Source organism: Talpa europaea (assembly GCF_964194135.1).
Source record: "Talpa europaea genome assembly, chromosome: 7".
Classification (NCBI taxonomy): Eukaryota; Metazoa; Chordata; class Mammalia; order Eulipotyphla; family Talpidae; genus Talpa; species Talpa europaea.
This window is the reverse complement of record NC_140074.1, coordinates 84,523,450-84,547,103: the sequence shown is the minus strand read 5'-3', so window position 1 is coordinate 84,547,103 and position 23,654 is coordinate 84,523,450. Positions and strand designations below refer to the sequence as shown.

The 23,654-nt window shown below is 58.0% G+C and overlaps 2 protein-coding genes across 5 annotated transcripts; one reads left to right on the top strand and one right to left on the bottom strand.

Annotated features, from left to right (window-relative positions):
* Nucleotides 1-1,055: 1,055 nt before the first annotated feature.
* Nucleotides 1,056-15,970, top strand: GIT1 (GIT ArfGAP 1; the record flags this gene model as incomplete). 3 transcript variants are annotated; one of them, XM_084236994.1, is made up of 21 exons in its annotated part: nt 1,056-1,107; nt 7,865-7,998; nt 8,414-8,526; nt 8,647-8,752; nt 9,248-9,465; nt 9,549-9,643; nt 9,981-10,023; nt 11,690-11,716; nt 11,882-11,930; nt 12,353-12,425; nt 13,000-13,097; nt 13,530-13,641; nt 13,769-13,902; nt 14,070-14,222; nt 14,328-14,558; nt 14,647-14,700; nt 14,857-14,943; nt 15,024-15,097; nt 15,211-15,393; nt 15,527-15,590; nt 15,758-15,970. In XM_084236994.1, 21 exons carry the CDS (start codon nt 1,056-1,058, stop codon nt 15,968-15,970), a joined length of 2,313 nt encoding a protein of 770 aa, XP_084093120.1. The 3 variants fall into 3 exon arrangements, with proteins under 3 accessions (XP_084093120.1, XP_084093122.1, XP_084093121.1); XM_084236996.1 differs by lacking the exon at nt 11,690-11,716; XM_084236995.1 differs by lacking the exon at nt 11,690-11,716 and having other exon boundaries at nt 13,530-13,650.
* A 1,700-nt stretch (nt 15,971-17,670) lies between these two features.
* TP53I13 (tumor protein p53 inducible protein 13) lies at nt 17,671-21,950 on the bottom strand (the record flags this gene model as incomplete). 2 transcript variants are annotated; one of them, XM_084238781.1, is made up of 7 exons in its annotated part: nt 17,671-17,879; nt 17,999-18,554; nt 18,647-18,835; nt 18,965-19,093; nt 21,375-21,416; nt 21,630-21,698; nt 21,885-21,950. In XM_084238781.1, 7 exons carry the CDS (start codon nt 21,948-21,950, stop codon nt 17,767-17,769), a joined length of 1,164 nt encoding a protein of 387 aa, XP_084094907.1. In that variant the 3' UTR covers nt 17,671-17,766. The 2 variants fall into 2 exon arrangements, with proteins under 2 accessions (XP_084094907.1, XP_084094908.1); XM_084238782.1 differs by lacking the exon at nt 18,965-19,093.
* Nucleotides 21,951-23,654: the final 1,704 nt, after the last annotated feature.

Here is a 23,654-nt window from a genome sequence, read left to right as displayed (position 1 = left end):
CCCCGCTGAGTCTCCATGTGAAGTCCTGGAGGAAAGGCCACCACAAAACAAGGTCCCTGTGTGTAAAATACACATATCATGGACAAGCACCTCCGGTGGCCCAGAAAAACCTGGATGTTACTGCACAGATGCCAAATGGATACTATTGCACACAGGCAGTGGTCACTCCTCGGGAGGTCTTTAAAAATCGCCCGGATTCTTCCTCTGAGGGTGGAAGCATGGAAGAGAGAGATGTATTTTCAGTCTAGAGGCAGGGAATAAACTCCATGACCTCTGTGGCACCTGGGCCTCCATATTGCTGGCGGAGTGCGTCGTCAGCAAGGGTGTGACCACGCACACACCTGTACACACAGATGTGGACACCTGGGGCCAGGACGTGCACTTCACCCCAAACAGATTGTCGGGCACCCCGACACACCACAGCCCCTTGAGGCGGAGGGAGGTCCAGGCCTCCAGCTCTTCACTCTCTTCCCCAGCCCCAGGGATCACCGTCCCTCGGCCCCAGACCCCCCGGCCGCTCCCCGACTCCGGAGAGAGGGGGTGGGGCCTGGGAGGGTGACTCACGCTGCCTCCGGGCCAGGGAGCGCGGGAGCGGACTCCAGGGCCGCCGGCGGCGCGGCCGCTCGGGATCCCGCGGCCGCGCGGCCCCTTTAAGCGCCCCCGCCCTCTTCCGGCCGGGCTCCGGGCTTCCTTTCTCCGGGAGGCGCGGCCGGCGGCCGGGCGGCGGGGCGCGGGTGCGGGCCGCCCCTCCCCCGTGGGCTGGGCCTGCGCCGCTTCCTGCAGGAGCGGCCGGGAGCCGCGCAGGGGGCGGAGAGAGCGAGCGGCGGGCGGCGCGGGGCGGCGCGGGGCGGCGCGGGGCGGAGGGCGCCGGAGGGCGAGCGGGCGGGCGGGCACGGCGGGTTCCGGGCCAGCCCCGGGCGGACGGTTGGCCGGCGCGCGGAGCCGAGCCGGGGCCGAGCCGGAGCCGGGCCGGGCAGCAGGGGCCGCCGCCACCGGGCCCGCCGCCCGCGCCCCCCACGCTGGCCCAGAGGGCTGCGGCCGCGTCGCCGCTGAGGATGTCCCGGAAGGGGCCGCGAGCGGAGGTGTGTGCGGACTGCAGCGCCCCGGGTAAGCGGCCGGGCCGGGGGCGGGACCGCGCACCGAGGGCGCCGCCGGGCGGGCTCCGGGCCTGGCGGGAGCGCCGTGCGGGGCCGGAGGGCGGGGCGGGGCTGGGGGCTGCGGCCTCTGGCCTCGGGCCTCGGCGGCGTCCTTGGAGGGGGGGCCGGCCCGGGGGCCGCGGCTCCCGCGCGTCCGTGGACGAGCGAGGAAGGACATTCCCGGCGCGCCTGCCACCCCTCAGCTTGAGGGAGGCGGGCAGCTCACTGCGCCCCCATCTCAATATCCAAAGGGAAGCGCCAGCCGGGTGGCAGGAGGGCTGTGGCGGAGGCCGGCTGGGGTAGGAGGAGGGGGCGAGTGTGGTTTTGTGTCATCTCAGTGCCGCCCCCGCGTCTTGCACCTGCTGCTCTCATGGTCTGCGCGCCCGCACGAGTGGTGGAGGGCAAGGGGCAGAGAGCTGAGCAGATGGACCAGAGGGGCCTGAGGAGGTGGCGACTTCCAGGACTCCCTGCTCCTGCCTCCCAAGGCTGGGGCTCCTCGCAGGGCCTGGTGTTCGGGGCCTGTCCAAGCCTGGGCATCTTACCCGGAGGCGTCCCCAGGCTGCATAGGTACCCGGAACAACTAGACTAGGCTTTTCCTGTGCCCCAGCAAGGCCTGCAGGAGAAGATGGGCTTGGCATTGTACGAACCGAACCTGAGCACTGATGCTGCTGGTCCCCTAATCCAGTCTGGCCAGAAGTGGGGAGGGGGCCGTGGCAGGGGTGCCTAGATTCCTGGGATAGAGCTGGCTTTCCTCCTGGCTGTATTTACCGTGGTGTTTTCCTTCTTCCCAGCAGAGTCAGGCCCAAGCTGGTGTGAAACTCCCCTGACTTGCTGAGGAAATGAGAATCAGTGACCCTAGAGGCTGCTCCCTTCTGATGTGGGAGGACACTGTCAAAGATGGGGCTCAGCAGCTGGCCTGGGGAAGGAAGTCCTGGCCCTTGTCCATCCTTTCCTTGGAAAAGGAGTTATCTCTCAGGGATACCGCTGGGCTGGCCCGGGGGGGGGGGGTGTCTGTGAATATTGGGGGATTATGGGCACAATTTAAGTGTGAGTGTGGGGTGCTTTTTCTGTGTGGACCCGAAACTTCCAGCCACCCATTAGAATAAATAGCTCAGGATCCCAAAAAGTTGAGGCCCACAGATGCTCCGTGGCTCTGATGGCTCCAAGCTAAAGAGTTTGGAAACTGTGTGCCTGGCAGAGGCATGGTACTCTGTGGGTGATTATGACCCTGAGGCCACCTCTCAGGACCTGCCATGGTCAGGAGGGCCCTGAAGGAAATAACTGCATATATGTCCTTACTCTTGACTAAGTGTCAACTCTCAGCCCCTTTCCCCAATCTCAGGTAGGTTTGGGGATGGAAGAGCTCAGAAGAGAGCTTGCCTTCTGTATGTCAGTCCCAGGCTGTCCTGCACTTCTGCTGGGCAGGCATATTTTGGGAAGCGGGAGGGGGAATAGGGGACACAGAGTTGGCCTTAGCAGATACCCTATGGGGAGTCTGGATTTTAGTATTGCCTTGGTTTCCAGCTTACTCTGTGACCATGGCAAAACTTTCCTCACTCTGGGCCTCTGGTTCCTCAACTATGGGGCAAAGAAGTTGGAGTAGAAATGGCTTATGGGAACCCTCTCAGCTCAAGTCTGTGGCCCTGATTCTGGGTTAGAGGGACATAGAGTGGCATCAGCAACACGGTTGTCCTTTCTGAGTTGCATTTAACTGTTTGACTGAAGCCTCTGCATACCCAGTGCATTTGAGGAGGAGTGGTGTGCACCTGATGTGTTCATCTGCCCAGCCTCTATCCTTGGTCCTCATCCTGCAAAGGCGTTGGTGCCTGTGCACCTTCTTTCTCCCAATCCATAATACAGGTCAAAAAGAGACAGGTGGTAAGAAGGTAAGATGGGCAGAGTGCTGACAAAGTCTTACTCATCACCCAATAGAGCAGGTGCCCCCAATGTTTGGATGTTTGTCAGGACCCCAGCTGGCTACTTGGGACGACCCCTATCTCCCCGGAACTGTAGCAGCCCAAGTAAGAGTGGCTTAAGGGTAACGAGCTGGCAGTCTGGAACCCAGGCCCAGAGTCTTATCCCAGTGTATATCCCCGACCCAGAGTCATCGGCTTCTTTCACTGTGATGGAACCATGTGGTCCCAGCCCTCAGAGTAAGGGTTGATTTGGGAGCATTGTGTTGGTGAAAGTGAGGTGCAGACAGACCATGAAGGAAAGCCCCCTGTCCTCCTGCTCCTAGGCCTGGGCACACAGGGGGACAGTATGAATATGCTGTAAGGCAGCTGGACATGGCATGACTGCTCTGGCAGCTGGTGTCAGGCACTGTCTATGTCCCTGCTGGCCTTGGGAATCGACCAGAGGGGAAGGGGCTAGGGAACTCTGGGCAATGTGTGTTCCCCCTTCTTTACCTTCCAGCCAACCTGCCACACAATCCCAACTTGAGACTGCCTGGCCCTGCCTCTTATCCTGGGGGCCTCCACCTCGACCTTTCTGCTTTGCCAGCCCCAGGCACAGAAGCCATGGTAGCTGTCAGGCCATCCCACAGGCCCCTCAGATGTGCAATACTGGCCACTGGCTAGGCCCATGGGACAGGACAACCTGCAGGCTCATTTCTCTCTTCATAATGTAGATTTTGGGGGTGGAGTGAATGGTGAGATTTTCTTCCTCTTTCATTGAGGTATAGTCATCTCTTCTTATCTAGGTTTTCAGAGGTTTCAATTCTTGCAGTCAAGCACAGTTAGAAAAATATTATGTATATAAGTTAGAGAGATTACATTCATGTAACTTCTATTATAGTGTATATATATATATTTTAAGATTTATTTTTATTTATACAAGTGCCGGGGTACAGGCCAGATGCGCGGGAGGGTGAGAGGATTCACCAGAGACAGAGTGGGGAACAGAACAGGCAGACTGACGGAATACATTGCTGAGGGGAGCAGTGGGCGAGACAGGAGAGATCTGCTGGCCATGTGGGCTGTTCCAAGGCCGGTGGGGATCGAACCAGCACTGCAGAGGCTGTGGACAGCTTCACAGCGCTGTGCTCAACCGCCTATGCCACCAGGGAGGCCCTATTATAGTATATTTTTATAGTTCTATTTTTTTTTTTTAAGATTTATTTATTTACTTATGCAAGCACTGGGTACAGTCAGAAGCACGGGAGGGTGAGAGAATTCACCAGAACCAGAGCGGGGAGCAGAGCAGGCAGAAGGACCGAAGTACACTGCTGAGGGGAGCAGCGGGCGGCAGGAGAGGTCTGCGCGCCATGTGGGACCCTCCTCCGGTGGCCGGAGGGCAGCCGGGGATCAAACCGGCGCTGCAGTGGCTGCAGGCAGCTTCGCAACCCAGCGCTCAACTGCTGCGCCACCGGGGAGGCCCTATAGTTCTATTTTATTATTAGCAATTCTTGTTAACCTCTTATGTAAACTAAATAATCTTGTAAATTAAGCTGTACTGTAGATATACATGTATAGTCAAAAACAGTATATATGGGGTTCAGTACTATCTGTGGTATCAGGCACCTGCTCAGGGTCTTGGAATATCTACCCTGCAGATAAGGGACACCACTGTTTAACTTATATATGGCCTGCACCTTACTGTTTAGTTTAGGGGCTGTCACACATGTATATACCTGTGCAGTCACCATTTCTGTCAAGAGAGAGAACATTTCCATCACTCTGGGGAGGCTTTGTGCCCCCTCCAAGTTAGTGCTCCTGAAAGGTGGCCACCATTCTGGTCTCTGTCTCCAGGGATTACTCTCGCCTGCTTTCCAGATGGTGGGCTTCTCCCTCTTGTCTAGGAAGGAAGATCTGATCTCTGGCGCAGGAGAAACTGGCGCTTATAGCAGACTTACTAGAGGGGGCTTTGGATGGTGATCTGAATTCACTGGCTTAGTAAAGGTTTCCCTGGGGATGGCACTGGTTAACTAACATTACCCCAGGACCCTCCTGCCATTTACCCATACTGTTCGCCCACCCTCACTAGAGGCAGGTGGACCGGGGGGGGGGGGGGGCTGAGTTTACCATATCCCCTAGCCCTTATGTTCCCCATCCCTTCAGCCCTGGGTTTGGACCAGATGGCCTCTTGGGGGCAAGAGGTCCCTTAGCCTTCAGCTACAATAGCTGTTTGACTTTCAGAAATCCTTTCTGGGTCTTTTGTTTAGGAATTGGCCTAGTTGGGCCTCGGGACCGCCTGTAATGGTGTTGGGGTGCACGCATCCATCACCTGTGTGTGTGTCTAGAACTAAGCTGGCACCAGTTTGCCCTCGAGCAAAACAGTGTCCCTCTGCCTACCCGCCCCCCTCCCCCCCCAATTCTGGTCGCAGTAGAAGAGAAGGAGGACCCGTCCTCCCAAGCCTGCGGAGTGTCGAATAGTCTTCAACCATATTGCCCGGATCCAGGTCTCTTGGTTACTGCCATATTTAGGGCTCACCATGTCTGGTCTGGCCCTGGATATCTGGCTGGTCTTTCCAGACCTGGCTTCTCTGGTAGGGCCACAGGCCTGGGGTGGAGGCCACAGGGCAGCCCATTTATGATCCTGGCCTGGGCGGCTCCCCATTTACAGGAAACCCCACCATTTCAACAAGAGGAATTTAGGCTGCGTCATTTCCAGCTTCCTGCCTGGGCTGCCGGAGGTGGCTGGTGGGCAGACCCCTGACCCAGTGGTGTTTGAGAGTAGGAGAGGGAGCTTTCCGTGTCTGAGGGTACCTCACTATCTGGGTAAAGCCAAGACTCCCCCTGTTGGCACAAATGGTAGGTCCCTGGAATTCACTCCACAGGAAGGTGTATGGCAGGCATCTTGTGTATCCTCTATTGCCCTGGTTTTTTGGGAAGGGATTCCTAAAGAAGCCCAGCCCCAAATTCCTGTGCCCCCTCTTGCTGCCTATTTCTGCATGGTGGAGGGGACACTCTGGGCAAAGCTCAGGCTGGACACTGACTCAGTCTCCTTAAAATTTTCCTGGGAACTTTGATAGAAGTCTTTGTGGGGATGAGTCTGAGAATTGCTTTCTGGTTGGGAGAGCCCTTTCTCCCAAGTGTGCCCCTCCCCGAGGAGCCCCACTTCTGGACTCTCTGGACATTATGGGTAGGCAGAGAGCCAGCCTACTCCCCCTACCCCCAGGACAGGGCTTCCTGAGCCAGGGCGGTGGGGAGCCTGGGCAGAGCACAGTGTCCTGGGAGAGAGGCTCCCTGCCCCCACTCTCTGAGGCACACAATGGCTGCTTTCTCCCCTATGACCTTTCCAGAGCCCGAGCTGTATGCAGCTGTCTCCTCCCCTTTCCCAAGGGGCCTGGGATGGGTGGCATCTCCCCTGCCCTTGAGAACCCAGGAGCTCCCACCCTGTTCTGATTGTCTTTTTTATTTCCAAAGTCCACTTCTCCCCAAGGAGTGGAGAGTGACTCCCTTCCAGTCCTCTCACCCACTTGGGGCTTCCTCTTTGGGGTAGCGGGAGAGGGATAGTATCAGTTATACACATGGCCTAGTCTCTGGACTCTGAGTACCCTTGTCCACATTCCAGAAACCCTACTCAACATTAGCTAGCTGTGTGACCTTGAGCAAGCCCTCTGACCTCTCTGAGCCACTGCCTCATCAGTAAAGTTAGTGTAGCTTTCCCCACCCTGCCTGACAGTTGTGAAAGGTGTCATGCATACAGAACCCTGCTGGTACACAGTTGGTGCTCAGTCAGTGTTCCTTGCTTTTTCCATCCCTCTTAAGAGGGGTTCCAGCTCACTCCATCAGCAATAGTGGCAAGAGGTTTCAGGCATGAAAAGGCCTCTTGCCTGCCAGGATGGCAGTAAAGGCAGGAGCTTGTGGAGGGGCCTACTGGGCCAGAAAGGGGAGGGGGGCAGTGGTTCCAGTAGAAGCCCAGACACAAGGCAGATATGGCACCCCTAACACAATTGAAGTGTCACAGTTGGGTGCCACGTCTGAGTGTAGCCTTGGAGTTGCATTCCTTAGGGAGTCCTTCCTTCCAGAGGAAGGGCTGGGGCAGCAGACTCATTACCTGGGGGAAGGCTGTGAGACCAGCAGCTGTGGCTGCAGGACAGGAAACTGTGCCACTGAGCAGGGCCCTGGGGACCATACATCCTCAGAGGGCAAGGATGGCTAGGAAGGGTAGGCCCTGGCTCTGTGTCTTGCTGGCTGCCAGTCTTTGGGGAAATCACTTCCACCACTGTAGCTCAGCTAGCCGACCTTCTGGGCACCAAAAGAGTGACTGCATTGTGGGGAGTACATATGGTCCCCTATTTTATGATTTTTTTCACTTTATGATGGTGTGAAAATGATATAAATTCAGTAGAAACTGAACTTCAATTTTTGTTTATTTTTTTAAGATTTGTTTATTTATGCATATAAGAACTGGGGTCTAGGCCAGAGGTGCGGTGGGTGAGAGGATTCACCAGAGACAGAGTGGGGAGCAGAACAGGCGGATGTACTGAAATACACTGCTGAGGGGAGAAGCGGGTGAGACAGGAGAGGTCTGCCAAGCCATGTGGGTCACCTTCCGTGGCTGAGGATCGAACTCTTGCTGCAGTGGCTGCCGACCGCTTGATATTGCTGAGACTTAACCCCTTGTGCCACCAGGGAGACCTAGGTCAGGTTTATTAAATGCATTTTTGACTTATGGTGGGTTTGTCAGGATGGTTTGTCCTAAGCCTCGAGCTGGCCCAGAGTGGTGCTGGAGAGGATCTATCTATCGTGGGACCATGGCTGACCCTTGTCCCCACCCTGCAGACCCTGGCTGGGCCTCCATCAGCAGGGGTGTGCTGGTGTGTGACGAGTGCTGCAGTGTGCACCGGAGTCTGGGACGCCACATCTCCATCGTCAAGCACCTTCGCCATAGCGCCTGGCCTCCCACGCTGCTGCAGGTATAGGACTGGGCTGGTGCTTCTTACTGGCACTGGCACATTCCTGCATCAACCCAGGGCAGAGCCTCACCCTGACTTTCCACCCATTCCCCCCACCTACACAGAGTGGAGGCTTCTAGGACTTCAGTCCTATAGACCTGGGCACTCTCCTCAGCTCTGCCACTCACGACCTTGCCACACACCATTCAGCAAGTGGCTTATCCTCTCTAAACCTCAGCCTGCTTATGTACCCGAAGTGCCAAACAGATCCCATATTCTTGGGTGGCCTGGCTGGAGGGAGGTGTGATGGTACCAGGCACACAGCAGGTCCCTTGGCCCTATTTCTAGCTACACCTGTTGCAGCGACCACTCAAAGGTGTTTCTCCCAGTGCCCAGCACACAGTAGGCCCTCTCACTTGGCATCTCTCCTCTGCAGATGGTGCACACGCTCGCCAGCAACGGGGCCAACTCCATCTGGGAGCATTCCCTGCTGGACCCCGCACAAGTGCAGAGTGGCCGGCGCAAAGCCAACCCCCAAGACAAAGTCCAGTGAGTTGGGCTGGACAGGTGGTGCACAGGGGCCTCTCGGTCTGTGACAAAGGCCTAGGAGGTGCAGGTGACTGACCTCTCCTACCCTGCTCCCCATTTCCTCCCGCATGCCCCATGCAGCCCCATCAAGTCAGAGTTCATCAGGGCCAAGTACCAGATGTTGGCGTTTGTGCACAAGCTTCCCTGCCGGGACGATGATGGAGTCACTGCCAAAGACCTCAGCAAGGTTTGAGGGGCCCCACAATGAATGGGTGGGCCTGCCGCCTCCTTACACATGACACATTAAGGCTTTTCCTACGTTACCACTGTGCCCCAGGCCCCAAGAACAGTGTGATCTGGCAAGAACAGTGGGCACAGAAGAAGGGTAATAGTCCATGGGCAGGCTGCATGTGGTTAAGGCCACTCAGCTCCCCAGTGGGCTTGCGTGGCTAAAACGCCTCAGCTGCTTCTCCAAAGCTGGGAATACTTGAGTAGTTCTATAACCTTACAGACCTTATTTCCTCATGTGTAAAATGGGGAAGAAATGATAGCATCCACCTCATAGATACCATGTTCAAGCACCCAGCACGTGGTAGCTGGTGACCGATGGCTGTTATTATTGACATTAACTTCTGTGGGCCTCTTGAAACTGGTAGGAGTCCGGGAGCTACTAGACTCAGTGCAGTTTGAGGGGCAGGGCCTCAGGCACACACATATCTGTTGCACACTCTACTCCTTGCAGCAACTGCACTCAAGCGTGCGGACAGGCAATTTGGAGACATGTCTGCGCCTGCTGTCCCTGGGTGCCCAGGCCAACTTCTTCCACCCAGAGAAGGGCACCACACCTCTGCACGTGGCTGCCAAGGCGGGGCAGACGCTCCAGGCTGAGCTTCTTGTAGTGTATGGGGCTGACCCTGGCTCTCCTGACGTTAATGGCCGCACACCCATTGACTATGCCAGGTGAGGGTCTGCTGAAGGGTGAGGCTTGGCGGGTGGGGGTGCGGACTGCTCCTGCAGTGCTGAGCCATGCCCCCACCCCACAGGCAGGCGGGGCACCATGAACTGGCTGAAAGGCTAGTCGAGTGCCAGTATGAGCTCACTGACCGGTTGGCCTTCTATCTCTGTGGACGCAAGCCAGGTGAGCAGAGTGCAAGGCAGGCCTGGCTAGGCCAGGCAGGTGGGACCCAGACACACCCCAGCAGCAGGTGCCATGGTGACAAAGCCGGCTGGGGAACAGCGTTGCTAGGCAACTGGCTCCTGTGAAATTGCTGCAGGCTCTGGGCTGCAGCACTGTTGGGGTAGGGAGTGGGGGTGGGCCCAACTTCCAGCCAGCTCCCAGGGCTCTTAGGGGTGGCCTGCCCTCCTTCCTTTACCTGACACTTATGGGTGCTGAGCCCTCCTCATGGTAGTGAGGTGGGCTCCCAGCAGCTAAAGCCACCCAGTACCAGTGACTTGGCATTTTTATTTTTGTTCAGATCACAAGAATGGGCATTACATCATCCCACAGATGGCTGACAGGTGAGTGCCCACCTGATGTTCTCCAGAGAGGCTGTGGGATGCCATTTGGGTCTCTGAGTCCAGAGCCTCCACCCCTGCCATTCCCCAGGCTGTAGGGGACTAGGGCACCACCTCTTGCCCCTGCCTCCAAAACCCCCCTGGGACTAGAGGCACAAACATTTCACAGTCCAATCCTCACAGTCCAGACCTCAGTCTCCAGTCCTCACTCTCCAGTGCTGGGCCCTGAGGCATGGAAGAAATGTCAGCACACACCCAGCACAGCCTAAGCTCCAGGCCTGTCAAGTCCATGGGGTTTGTGTACAAGGAACACCCCTGGGAGCAGTGAATACTGGGTTCTGGTTCTGGTGGCTGTGACCCCAAGTAAAAATCTCAAGACAAACTCTGTTCTTAGATAAAAAGATGGTGGGTACACAGATTTGACCCACTTTGGGACTACTGCCAGGCCTGCGGTGTGCTCAAATTGGGCTGGGGGAGGAGGGCACAGGTGTTTCTCATCTGAGGCCCAGGAGACATTTCCACCCGCTTACCCAGCTCACAGGATGGATGCTAGTGCCACCTGGTGGCCACCTCTGATGACCACGTCTGCATGGCAAGCTGTGCCTGCTGGCCTGGATCTGGAAAGAGGTGGCTCCTTCCTCCCCAAGACCTTGCAGGCACCTTGGATCCCTAAATCCAGACCTCCTCTGGTCTCAGACTGCAGGACTATCCCCTACTTTTCTGGTCTAATGCTGCCTGGTGTGTGTGACTGTGTCCATGTGGGTGGGTTTGTGGTAAACACATGGGCATGTACTCAGTGAGACGCTAGCCCAGTGCCTTCCCAGTGCCAGCTGCTACACTGGGACGCAGAGATGATCCGGACCCTTAAGGAGCTGACAGTCGAGAATGAGATGGCCTTTTCAGACAGCCGTAGCCCGGGGGGCGGGAGTGCAGTGAGAGAAGCAAAGGCGCAGATGTTAGAAATGAGGTGGCAGGACTTCAGCAGCTCAGGAGCTTGTTGTGAGAGACAGGGAATCCTAGGAGTAAGACTGGAAGAGACACAGGCAAGAGCAAGGCCAGTCCTATGAGCCCCAAAAGGAACTGCAACCATCCTGACTGAGGACTGAGAGATTCTAGACACAGGGGTGTGGACTCAGCACTAATGCTTGCTGGCTGTGTGGCTTTAGGCAGGCTACCTAATCTCTCTGAGCCTTGGTCACCTCACCAGGAAATACAGGCAATCATGCTTACCTTTTGGGAGCTGTTCAGAGGATTCAATAAAATAATATATGCACAGCATTTAGCATATTTTCTATGTGAGCTTTTTGTTAATATCTGCCATCCATACTTGGTATTATTGAAGTGTTTTTAAGACCAGAGGTAGAGTAGGTGGATGTGTCGAAAAGATCACCCTGGCTGCTGAATGAAAAGACTGTAAGGGCGAGACTGGAAACAGGAAGATGAACTCAGCCCAGGCAAGAGGAGTGATGGTAGAAGCTGGGGAAAGCGTGGCCAGGGCTAGGGCTTCAGGTGAGGAACAGGTTGAGAGGATGAATTTGGTTTTCTATAATTGGGTCCCGGCGTGTGCACAGAAATAGGTCTGTGTTTGGCACGGGAAAGTGTACTGCCTGCTCCTGGGTAACTGCTCCTCTGTCCTGTTCTTCCCTGTGCTGCCTTCCTCTGGATTTAGATCTCGGCAAAAGTGCATGTCTCAGAGGTATATGGTGCCTGTCGTGGGCACAGGCTCTGGGGGTTGGGTGGGGCCGGGAGGTACCTGGCGTGTGCATCCAAGATGTGGTTTCCCGGGAGCCATGCATGTTTGGGAGGTCACTGTCAGGGGCCTAGCCACGTCCTCATTCCCATCTCGCTCCTTTGTCCTCAGCCTCGACCTGTCCGAGTTGGCCAAAGCTGCCAAGAAGAAGCTGCAGGCAGTGAGTGCTCACATGGGCCCCCAAAACTTGGAGTTGCTCCCCATCTCTGACCCCTTTGCCGTCACTACCCTTTCCTCTGGCATGCCCTCTTTTAAGTCTTTGGCCTGCCCCTTTAGACTTCCTGGTCTGTTCTTCACCTTCTTGTCTTTGACCCTGGCTCTGGCCTCTAAAGGCTCCCAGGACCCCACCTTCACCACTGACCTAGGGGGGAGCTCACTGGTCTGGTCTCCTGTCTGTCCTCTCCTGCCTTGGAGCTTGGCATGCAGACCCATATCCCAATTTCCAGTTTGGAAATCATGGGGGCTGGTGGGTGGCACAAGAGACACAAACAGTTTTGCACCTCATGATATCCTGGTGAGCAAGCCTTGCTGGCATAGGAGGCCAGTGTTGATCTGACAAAGCCTGTGTCCCTCTGCCTCTAGCTCAGTAACCGGCTTTTTGAAGAACTTGCCATGGATGTATATGATGAGGTGGATCGAAGAGAAAATGATGCTGGTGAGCCAGGGCATCGGAGGTCTTGGGTGGCTGGGATAAGAGTACCTACCTGCTGGGGAAGTACTGGGACCTGGTACTAAAAAGGGGTGCCTGAGTTTGCAGCTGCTCAGCAGGCCTGCAGGTAGCCCCTGCCAGCTATGAGTCTCCCTGGGCAGCTTCCCAGTGGACAGGACAGCGTGTGTGCTGAGCCAGAGGCAGCCAGCCTGCTCCCCCCCACCCCCGCCCAAGCCTAGGGCTCATCTCTGCTCTGGCTGCCTCCCACTTTGGCTCTCTCCCCAGCCCTGCTCCACCCCCTGCATCACTCCTTCCTGGCCACAGCCAGATTCCAGCCCAGACTCTGGGTGGGGACTGGCAGGAGGCAGTCGCCTTGTTCAATTCGTCAGTCCCTAGCTTTCTCTCCCAGCCTTGCCCTGACCCAGCCTGGCTTGAGTGTCTGAAGACCACCCATTTTGAACATGAGACACTCAATCGGTGGGTGTGGGGAGATCTAGGAAAACTGTGCCCAGCACCTTCCCACCTCCACCCAGTGGGCCTGGCCACTGTGAAAGAGCTGCTCCTTGCCCCTCCCCCACAGTATGGCTGGCTACCCAAAACCACAGCACTCTGGTGACTGAACGAAGCGCTGTGCCCTTTTTGCCTGTTAACCCCGAATACTCAGCCACACGGAATCAGGTAAGGGGGCTGGCTGGGGGCCTGGGGTGGTGGTCTCCCCTCCTGGGATCAAGCTCTGTGGGCCCTACCCTTACTTGGCCTGCTATTGTCCAGGCCAGGGCCCAGCTTGCTCTTCTCTGCCCCTAGTCGAGGCTTCCCTTGGGGTCCAGCTGGCACTGGGGTTGGGAATGAGGAAGAGGCTGTTCTTTTGAGCACTCAATGAGCAGCCTCTGGGGGATGTCCCAGTCTGTCCCTGAGAACTCCCCTGGGCACCCTGGAATCTATCATATACCCCACCCCGCCCGGGCCAAGGGAGCAGCCTGGGGCTTCTAATATGGAGGGTAAATCAGATAGCAGGGACCTTGCTGCCTTGCTGAGGTGACCCCCACCCCCACCGGTCTCAGCAGCCACAAGGGTGCCCCTCACACTGGCCTGGCGCTCTCTGCCTTACAGGGACGACAAAAATTGGCCCGTTTCAATGCCCGAGAGTTTGCCACCTTGATCATTGACATCCTCAGTGAGGCCAAGCGGAGACAGCAGGGCAAGAGCCTGAGCAGCCCCACAGGTGGGAAGGGTGTGAATGGGGGCGTGGGTGGTAGGAGTTGTTCCAGGACATTGTTTCATCGCTCCCTCTCGAGGGTGACATGATAGGGTGTGTAGCTGGGCTCTGAGTGCCAGGCCTGTACCCTCAGACAATCTCGAGCTGTCTGCGCGGAGCCAGAGTGACCCTGACGACCAGCACGACTACGATAGCGTGGCCTCGGACGAGGACACCGACCAGGAGCCTCTGCGGAGCACCAGCGCGGCTCGGAACAACCGTGCCCGGGTCTGAGCACTTGCCCTCCCAACCCTCCCCAGGCCTACATCAAGGCCCAGCTCTGTCCTCTCATAGCTTAAGCCTCGAGGACAAGGCTGGTTGCAGCCTGGACAGCAGTCCTCTGAGGCATTAGTCCCCTGCCCCGGTGGCTGACTGGCTCGTGTCTTGCTCCGCAGAGCATGGACTCCTCAGACCTGTCCGACGGGGCTGTGACGCTGCAGGAGTACCTAGAGCTGAAGAAGGCTCTGGCCACCTCCGAGGCCAAAGTGCAGCAGCTCATGAAGGTCAACAGTAGCTTGAGTGATGAGCTCCGAAGGCTGCAAAGGGAGGTGAGGAGCTGAAGCCTCAGTAGGAGTTGGGAGGATCACCCCCTCCCTGTCATGGGGGCACTGCCTGGAGCCTCCAGAGTTTCTGACTGCATTTTGCATTCTCAGATCCACAAGCTACAGGCAGAGAACTTGCAGATCCGGCAGCCACCGGGGCCAGTGCCCACACCTCCACTTCCCAGTGAACGGGCAGAACACACGTCCATGGGACCTGGCGGGAGTTCCCACCGCAGGGACCGCCAGGCTTTCTCCATGTATGAGCCAGGCTCTGCCCTGAAGCCCTTTGGGGGGCCACCTGGGGACGAGCTCACCACCCGACTACAACCTTTCCACAGCACCGTGAGTTGCCTATGGGTCTCAGGGCACAGGGAAACAGGGCTGGGGCCACCACAGGACCCTCCTTGATGCCCACTATGCTGACCCCCAGGAGCTGGAGGATGATGCCATCTATTCAGTGCACGTTCCTGCTGGCCTTTACCGGGTAAGCAGGGCCTGGGCAAGGTTCTGAGTCCCTGTGGGTGCCATCCAGGCTTTGTGCTAGAACCTGAGCACAGGGGTTCTCACCCTCACTGTGGGAAAGCTAGAAGTGGGAGGTGAGGAGTAGGAGACACTGACTCCAGACCTGCCTGGGTTTCAGATCCGGAAGGGGGTGTCGGCCTCAGCTGTGCCCTTCACTCCCTCCTCCCCATTGCTCTCCTGCTCCCAAGAAGGAAGCCGCCACACGGTAAATTCTGTGCCCAAGGGATGGGGGCTGTGGGCCCTGAGCATGTATCTTACCTTGTCTACCTTCCCTGCACCCTCCAGAGCAAGCTTTCCCGCCATGGCAGTGGTGCTGACAGTGACTATGAGAACACGCAAAGTGGGGACCCGCTGCTTGGGTGAGGCACCCCAGGGGAAGGAGGTTGAACGGGCCCATGGTGGCTGTGAAGGTGTAGGCAAGCAACCTCACCCTCACGGCTGGAATGTTTCTTTTTCTAACCTGGGGCTTCAGACTGGAAGGGAAGAGGTTTCTAGAGCTGGGCAAGGAGGAAGACTTCCACCCAGAGTTGGAAAGCCTTGATGGAGACCTCGATCCTGGGCTTCCCAGCACAGAGGATGTCATCCTGAAGACAGAACAGGTCACCAAGAACATTCAGGAATTGTTGAGGGCTGCCCAGGAATTCAAGCACGACAGGTATGGGGCTGGGGCACAGGTTCCTATCAGGTCCTGCGGTGCTGCAGAGCGCAAGAGAAGGGCCGGAATGCCACTGTCTCCGGGAATTGTCCTTGAGGGTCCCTGCTAATTTATTCTTTCCCCTCCCCTACAGCTTTGTTCCCTGCTCAGAGAAGATCCATTTGGCTGTGACTGAGATGGCCTCTCTCTTCCCAAAGGTAAAGGGAATAGAGAGGGGAGCAGGATTGGGAGGGCCTCAGGGTGGGGCAGGTGCAAGGAATCTGACCACTACCTGGGTGGAGACTGGAACACATGGGGCCACGCTCACAGCTCATGGTTTGAAGTCCAAGGCCCAAGGCCCTCCTCCTCCTTTCCCTCCCGCCAGAGGCCTGCCTTGGAGCCTGTGCGCAGCTCACTGCGGCTCCTCAACGCCAGCGCCTACCGGCTGCAGAGTGAGTGCCGGAAGACAGTGCCCCCAGAACCTGGCGCCCCTGTGGACTTCCAGCTGCTGACTCAGCAGGTGATCCAGTGCGCCTATGACATCGCCAAGGCCGCCAAGCAGCTGGTGACTATCACCACCCGAGAGAAGAAGCAATGACCACTCTCCCTGTGCCCTCACCCCCACCCTGAGACCTCACTGGCCATGGGAGCTGGGCCACTCCAGACACTAATCCCCACCCCAACAGAGCCACTGGTGCAAGTGCCCTTAGTGTTGCCACTTACCCTGGCAGCCAGGCGCCCTGGTGTTGCCCCCCTCCCCCAAGGATGGGGAAGTGGAGTGGCAGGAGCTTCTGTCCCCCACATTCCATGCACTTCCTTCCTGTACATAGCATCTCCCTCCCCCGTTCTAGCGAGCAGGGGCCTGAAAGGCATCACTCCCAGCCCCTTGCCCTCCAGGCCACCCTCAGCAAGGGGTCAAGTGGGGACACTCCAAGAGGGGCAATTCCCCCTACATGCACCCCACCCCCCCATGAGCCAGTTCAGCCCTATTGGGGGCTGAGCAGGGGCATCCCCATTTGTACATAATCTCTGGATGTCCCTGCCCTGTAGCCACCAGCCCCCTGCTGCTCTCCTTTAATGCCAAACGGCCCCTGCCTAGGGCACAGACCCCAACCTGTGTTCCCGGGGTCCCCAGCAGCAAACACTGGAAAATCTTTTTTTTTTTTTCCTCTCTCTCTCTTCCACCCCTTAATTTTAACATTGTGGTAACTGAGTGTGCCTGCGTGTGAATGTGCGGGACGGCAGTGCCGTTCCTGAGGACTGGCCCATCTGGAGCTTTGTGAGGGGTGAGGGGACCAGAGCAGTGGGACCAGCATTGGGGGGCAGCCCCCCTCTTCCCCACCCTGGGGCCAGGGACCATCGGGGCAATCAAGGGTTTGCCCGGTGCCTCCCCTCATCACTCCCCTTAGGTCCCCCCACTCATACCCCTTATCTATGAACTTAAAAAGGAAAACCACTTCCCTCCATCTCGTCTCCCTCCCTGTGGAGGGGGAAAGTGTGCCGGCTGGGGTAGAGAACTGAGCCCCTGAGCCTGGGGCTGGCTCCCCGGGGTCCCTGACTCAGCTAAGAGCCCCTTCCCCAAAACCTCTGAGACGCCAGCACCTGTGTCTGTGGTGTCTGGGTACCCGGAACCTGGGCTGCAGCCTGAGAAGGTTGGAGAGGCAGATGGCAGCGCCCACCAGCTCTTCTGTCCTGCCTTGGTCCTAAGGGGCCAGGTTCTACCTGTGTGGTGGTGGGTGGGCTGTCAAAATGTGTGTCATGTACATTTGTATCAAAAATAAATAAGTGACCATGTGTTGTTTCTGCTGCTTAGAGAACCGAGGGGATGGTGGGGAAGTGCCAGGCATGGGGGGACGGGGGGGGGGGGGGGGGAGGGGGGGCCAAGCCTGATGGGAGACCAGAAGACTGCCCTGCTGCTGAGGGCCTAAGGGAGCCCCTGTGTTGCCTTTGAGAAAAGGAGCTGGGAAACCACTTTTTAGTCACTACAACACCATCCCCCCTCCCATGGTGGCCGAGAGGTTCTTGCACACGCCTAGAACCCACATCTAAGGTGGGGTTGGGAGGGTGCCAACTAGTTTTTATAAAACCCCAACTTCAAACAACTTAAATGGCCTAGGACAGTGTCCTGGGTGGGAGTGTGTCTGTGTGGCAGAGGCAGAGGCTCAACTCCTGGCTCTACTAAAATAATTTAATTAGAAATAACGGGAATTTGGGCAAGGGACGGTGGGACAGCTTTTTTCCCTCTCCTTGGCCACCCCTCCTGGCAACCCACACCTTGGCGGCGCTCCATCCGGCCGCCAGGGGGCGGCCCTGCACGCAGTCCACGTGGCAGAGGTCCTGGCTGCCGGGCGGGAGGAGGAGCCAAACCTGCCACAGTGGCAGGGCTGGGGCAGGTCAGTCGGAGCTGTCCCCATCCGGGCCGCTGTCTGGCGTCGGGGGGAGGAGGGGTTTCCCGCGGGAGCGCTTGACCCTGCGCGGGGGCAACAGCAGCCTCCGTTTCAGCACAGCTGTGGGCAGGGGGTGGGAAGTCAAGAGCAGAGAAGCCACGGTGGGGGGGGAGGGGAAGGGGGTTTGAAAGGTGGGGAGCAGGGCTGATGGGGTTGTAGGGGTGCCGGGAACTTCTTACCTGCCACTGTGTCTTGACTGTCTGCTGTGGGTCCCCAGTAGATGCTCTCCCCACGTCTGAAGTTTCGGTGTAGGCGTGTACAGAGCGTGGCCAGTGTGAGCAGCACCAACAGGAAGGTCAGGGCCATGGCAGCCCAGGCTGCCTCTTCTGTGCGTGGGGTGGGGCCCCGGGCTACCCGAGGAGGCACAGCTGCCCGAGGGGCTGGGGAAGCCTGACTTGGACAGGCACAGCCCCCCGAGCTGCTTTGCCCTTTGAGCACCCGAGTCTCTGTCCTGGAACTGGAATTGCCTCTATGTCCCCCAGGCAGCAGGGGGGCAGTGGGCACAAATGGGGCATTACTCCCTTCACCTGGAGCTCCCAACATGGGCTGCTTGTCCTCCAAACTCCGTGGGGAAGCAGAGGGGACTCTCAAGGCTGAGGGGGTGGGCTGGAAACCAAGGGCAGCCCGCAGCCCACGCCTCTTGGCACCACCAGGAAAAAGCTGCCAGGGCCTTCTAGAGGGCACCTCTGTGCCTGGGGGCCGCCAGCTCCGCAAAGTAAAGGCCAAAGCTGGGACCTAACGGGAGAAGAGACAACAGTCACCCTTTCCCTGACCAGGTTAACTCGATGATCCCATCACCAACCGAACCTGGGCCCAGCACCCCTCACCTGCACACACCCTCTTCCGCACAGCTTCCTTCTGCCCCGGGCTGGTACCAAGCGAGAGGACCCAGAAAGGCTGTCAGAGTGGGACCATGCCTTCTTCCTCCGCCGCCACCTCTTCAGCCAGTGGGCAACCCAAGCTGGCTCTACCCATGCCATCTCCAGCGCCACCCCCCATGCTGCCAGCATCAGGGGCTATGAAAGGAAGTAACTGAGTTAAGGTGAAGGTGGGGAGCAAACAAGAGGAAGGCCCTGAATTTCCCTTTCTGTGCAGATGGGGCTGCAACCTCTGCCAGTACCAGCCCTCTTTCATCAACCACTTACCCGATCCTGACTGAGGCTGGGGTCGGGGGTCAGTGAGGGCTGGGCCACAAAAATGTGGGCCAGGAGAGCAAGCTGGAGCTTTAGCCAGGGGTGGGCACAAGGATGGTAGAGGAAGCTGGCATTCTCAGCCTGAAGGAAAGGCACAGAGATATCAAGTCACATTCAAGTGTCTCCCTAAGAATCCTAAATTCTCCCATCCTGGAGGCCAGCTTCAAGGGACTCCCAAGATGGCCAAATGATCCCTCCACCTTTGGGGCTCAGGAGAGCACAAAGAGCCCTGGATTCTGGCAAGAACCCCCTCTCGGGCTTCCCTGGTGCCGCAAGGGGTTAAGACTCAACCTATGAAGCTATTCGCAGCCACTGCAGCATGAGTTCGATCCCAAGCCAGGGAGCAACCCACATGGCACAGCAGACCTCTCCTGATTCACCCACTGCTCCCCTCAGCAGTGTATTTCAGTTGATCTGCCTGTTCTGTTCCCCACTCTGTCTCTGGTGAATCCTCTCAACCCCTGCACCTCTGGCCTGTACCCCAGTTCTTGTATGCATAAATAAATCTTAAAAAAAAAAAAAAAAACCTCTCACCTGAGTGTTCCTTTCACCTCTCTGCTCCCATCAAGTGGCACCTCAGAGCTCACAACTTCCAAGACCACATGCCTAGTTAACCCCCTAAAACTCGTCACTCTCTTTAGCTGTATTCCTCTCGCCTGCAACAGTGGCTTCCCTGGCCAGTCTAGACCATAAGCATCCCCCAAATGGAGATCAGATCTTCCATTTATTGCTCCTATCTATATATTCACTCTCTCCAAAGCACCCAAATACAGAACAAGCAGGAAGCAGGCACACAGTCCCCAGATGGGAACACTTCATCAATTATTAATTACCCTTTCATGAAGTTGACCTGATGCTCAGCATGGTGCCAGATGCTGTAGGAGATGCCTAAAGAGAACTCCTGGGCTCTGCTTGCAAGGAATGTAAAGGAAGTTCATGGAAAAAGAACTAATATAAATGAAAGAATAAACCAATAAAACTCCAAGTGATTAGTTGTTAAGTGTAACAGTTATAAGCATTATAAGCATTACAAACATTATAAGCATTATAAGTTATAAGCATTACATGAATTTGGAGAAGGTGCTGAAGAAGAGCTGGCATGATCAGGCAAGGTCTCAAAAGAGCCTTAGCTCCCACTCTGGGCACTGGAAGTGGATAGAGAGGGCAGGCAGGGAGCGGCCTGCTCCAGGTCAGGCTAGTCCAGGGGTAAAGGAGAAATAGGAGCAAAGCTTCCACAGTGGGAATGGGCCTGGCACTCAGGCATGTGGTGACATGAGTGAAGAGGAACCAAAGGTTCAAAGAGGTAAGGTGAGGCAGGGCTTGGAAAGTCAGGGAGGGCAGCCCGGCCACAATAAGGAAATAAGGAGCCCCTGTTTTGTTTTGTTTTTTAAAGATTTATTTATTTATGCATACACGAACTGGGGTACAGGCCAGACATGCAGGGGGTGAAAGGATTCACCAGAGACAGAGTGGGGAACAGAACAGGCAGATTGACTGAAATACACTGCTGAGGGGGAGTAGCAGGCGAGACAGAAGAGGTCTGCCTTGCCATGTGGGTTTCTCCCTGGCCAGCCGGGGATCAAACTCATGCTGCGGAGGCTGTGGATTGCTTCATAGTGTGGTGCTTAACCCTTGCGCCACCAGGGAGGCCCAGGAGCCCCTTTTTTGAACAGTGGAACGCATTAGGAAGGACTGTTTGAGGAAAGGAACCAGGTAAGCGGCATGAAGTCTTGGCCCAGAGTTATGATAAACATCAAAGAATTTTTTTTTTTTTTTTTTTGTGGGACCCTTGCTGGTGGCCTGGGATCGAAATGGCGCTGCAGAAGCTGCAGGCAGCCTCACAACCCAGCGCTCAACTGCTGCACCACCAGGGGAGGCCCAACATCAAAAAGTTTTTGATATTTCTTAAAGAAAACCCACCAAAAACAAATAGGCAGCCATACATGGAAACCCACAGTTTGGAGCCTGGTAAACTGAGGCACATTCCATACATGATACTTCATACCTTACAGTGCTGTCACACACTATTGCTTACTCCTTTCGGATAAGTAGTAATACCTTCTCTTGCAGAGACATCAGACTTCCCCCAGTGACACAATGGAGCTGAGGTGTGGGGTTTTTTTTCTACTACCTCCCCTGTTGCAGCCTCCTGCCCACACAGCTACTCAACAGCATTCCTGACAGCAGTGCAGAGGACAATGGCATGTGGCACACTATTCTTGGCTGGGGGCCTGAGGTAGGAGGTCCAGGAGAAAGAGCACTGCCTCTTCCTGAGGGAAGTGTTAAGGGATGGAGATGATGAGCAGAAATGGTGGGGAAAGCCTGCCAGGAGCGCCCTTTTTCTGGTGCAACCATAACTTACCTTCTCTTGGCTCATCCGTGTGTAGGTCACTCTTGGCGACACCTACATATGGGGAAAGAAGGGAGTTTAGAGCAATCAGGGGACTTAGTGTGGAGCATGGAGAGAGGACAGCAGGCCCCAAGTCGGGTTGGGATGGAGTCGGGTTGGGATGGAGACGCTAGCGACCGAGGTCCTCAGACGATGGCTGTGGAGGGTGTGGACTGTGAGGCTACACCAGCCTCCATCCTCTCTCCTCCACCTCCTCCAGGCTCCTACCTGTGGGGGCAGAGGCCACGGGCCCTCAGGGCAGTGGGCTTCAGCCGCCTCCACCGGTTCGGCTGCCACCTGTGGGTCCAAGAAGCAAAGCGGGCTGGGCGCGAGCCTCGGCGAGGCCCTGCCCCCTCGCTCCCCGGGCCCGGCCCGCAGGGGAGGGCTCCCAGCACCCTGCCCGCGCACCACTTCTTCCAGCACGAACTTTCGGCAAAGAACTTTCAGAGCCCGGGTGACGCCCTCCCCAGCGGGCTGCCTTACCTCACGAGGAGCCAGGAGTCCCGCCGCCGCTGCCAAGAGAAGCAGCCGGGGAGGAGGAAGCGCCATCCCGCCCGGCCCCGGGCGGGCCACCGGCTCTGCTAGCCCGGGAGCGCGCGCGGCCCCGGAGCCCCCGCGCCCCGGCGACGGTCCGCGGGTCCACGTAGCCCCCGGGCTCGCGCGCGCCGCCCCGCCCCCTCCCCGCGCCGCCCCGCCCCCGGAGCGCGGTCCCTCCCGCCCCGCCCCGCCCCGCCCCGCCCCGCGGCCGGCAGTGCGCGCACGCGTCCTAAACCCCGAGCCGGGAAAGTTGCGTGCGGGAGCCTGGCCCAAGTGCAAGGAATTGCGAGCACTCAGGGGCCGCCTCCCGCGCCCGGGCATTCGTCCTAGTGGGCCTCGGTGGCGGGTAGAGCGCAGCTGTGGCGTCTTGATGGGGCCATGGAACGGGGCGAAGGGTGGAGAATGGGATCCCGTGGACCCGGCGGCCCAAGAAGGGGATACCGGTCCTTCCCCCTCCCCCCACACCCGATGCAGATTGGCTAATGTGACCTGCAGCGGGAAGGGCGGCGTCCGGGCTGCGGAAAGAAGAGAGTTCCCGCTCCAGCGCTGCACCCCAGCCCGTCCACGCCTGCTCTTGCAATGAGGGGCAGGCCTGGAAGCGTCTCGGAGGCGCTCAGGTTCCACCTCCCACCGTCCGTCCATCCCCGCCCGGCAGCCCCAGCCGCAGCAGGCTGGGCCCCGGGGGTCTGCCGTGTCCCCCACCTCCTGCTCTGTTCTTAGCCGTCGGCGCATCGGTGGCCGCCGCGAGTGAGATACAGGAGTCACAGGCTTCCCCTGCAGTCGGCAGCGCTGACCACCCCTTCCAGGGCGCGGGCGCCCCCTGCTACCCGCTCCAGGGCCCGGCTCAGGGTTTCGAGAAAAGGCGGGAACGTGGGTGGAGGGTGAGGGTTGAGCTGTCCATCCCCAAACTTCGAAATAGAGCAAGGCCGTCTCCCGCGTGCCTGTGACAGGGATTTTCTTACCCTTTCTCTGTCCCACCAGTAACTGCCGGTTATCAAGCTGACCAAGGGGTTCCAACCCACCCCTGCCACGCCCCCATCGGGGGTGACTTGCACCCGTCTCGAAACCCCGAGTGCTTCCCTTGCCTCAGCTCATCCTCAGAGGCTTAGGACGATTTCTTTTGGGGAAGTCCTTGCTGGCGATCATTGTTGAGGATTTCCTCTATCTGAAGCCAGACTCCTGGGCTGCTTCGCGCTTCCGGACAGCTCGCGGACGCGTCCCCCCGCGCCCAGGCACCCGCCGCTCTTCGGCTGTCGGGCCGGGACGCCTGCCCCGGCCCTGGCTGGCCCTGAGCCGGACCCCCGCCCCCCGCCGCCGGGCTATTGCGCAGTTGCGGGTGCCCGCGGGGCGAGACCAACCCCGAGGTCAGAGAGCGCGGCGAGCGGGGGAGGGGGCGCGGCCGGCGGCTGGGGCTGCAGCTGCCGGGCGGGAGCCGGGAGTGCGCTCTGGGGCTGTGGTTTGTTCACTCTCCCTTCTGCTGGTTCTCAACAGCGGCCCCCGAGGGTGCAGCGACTCCCCCCACCCCGGCGGGGGGGCGAGAAGGGGGACTCGGGTGCTCGGGTGCTCATCCCCGTCCCTCCAGTCTCGCTCCCCGAGTCTTCCTCGCGTCTCTGCGCCCGCACCCTGCCTCGACTCGCCGCCCTCCCAAGTCCTTCCCGACTCCGCTGTTGGCCTCGGCTCCTTTCACCCTCTGCCGCTGCTTGTCGCAATCTCTGT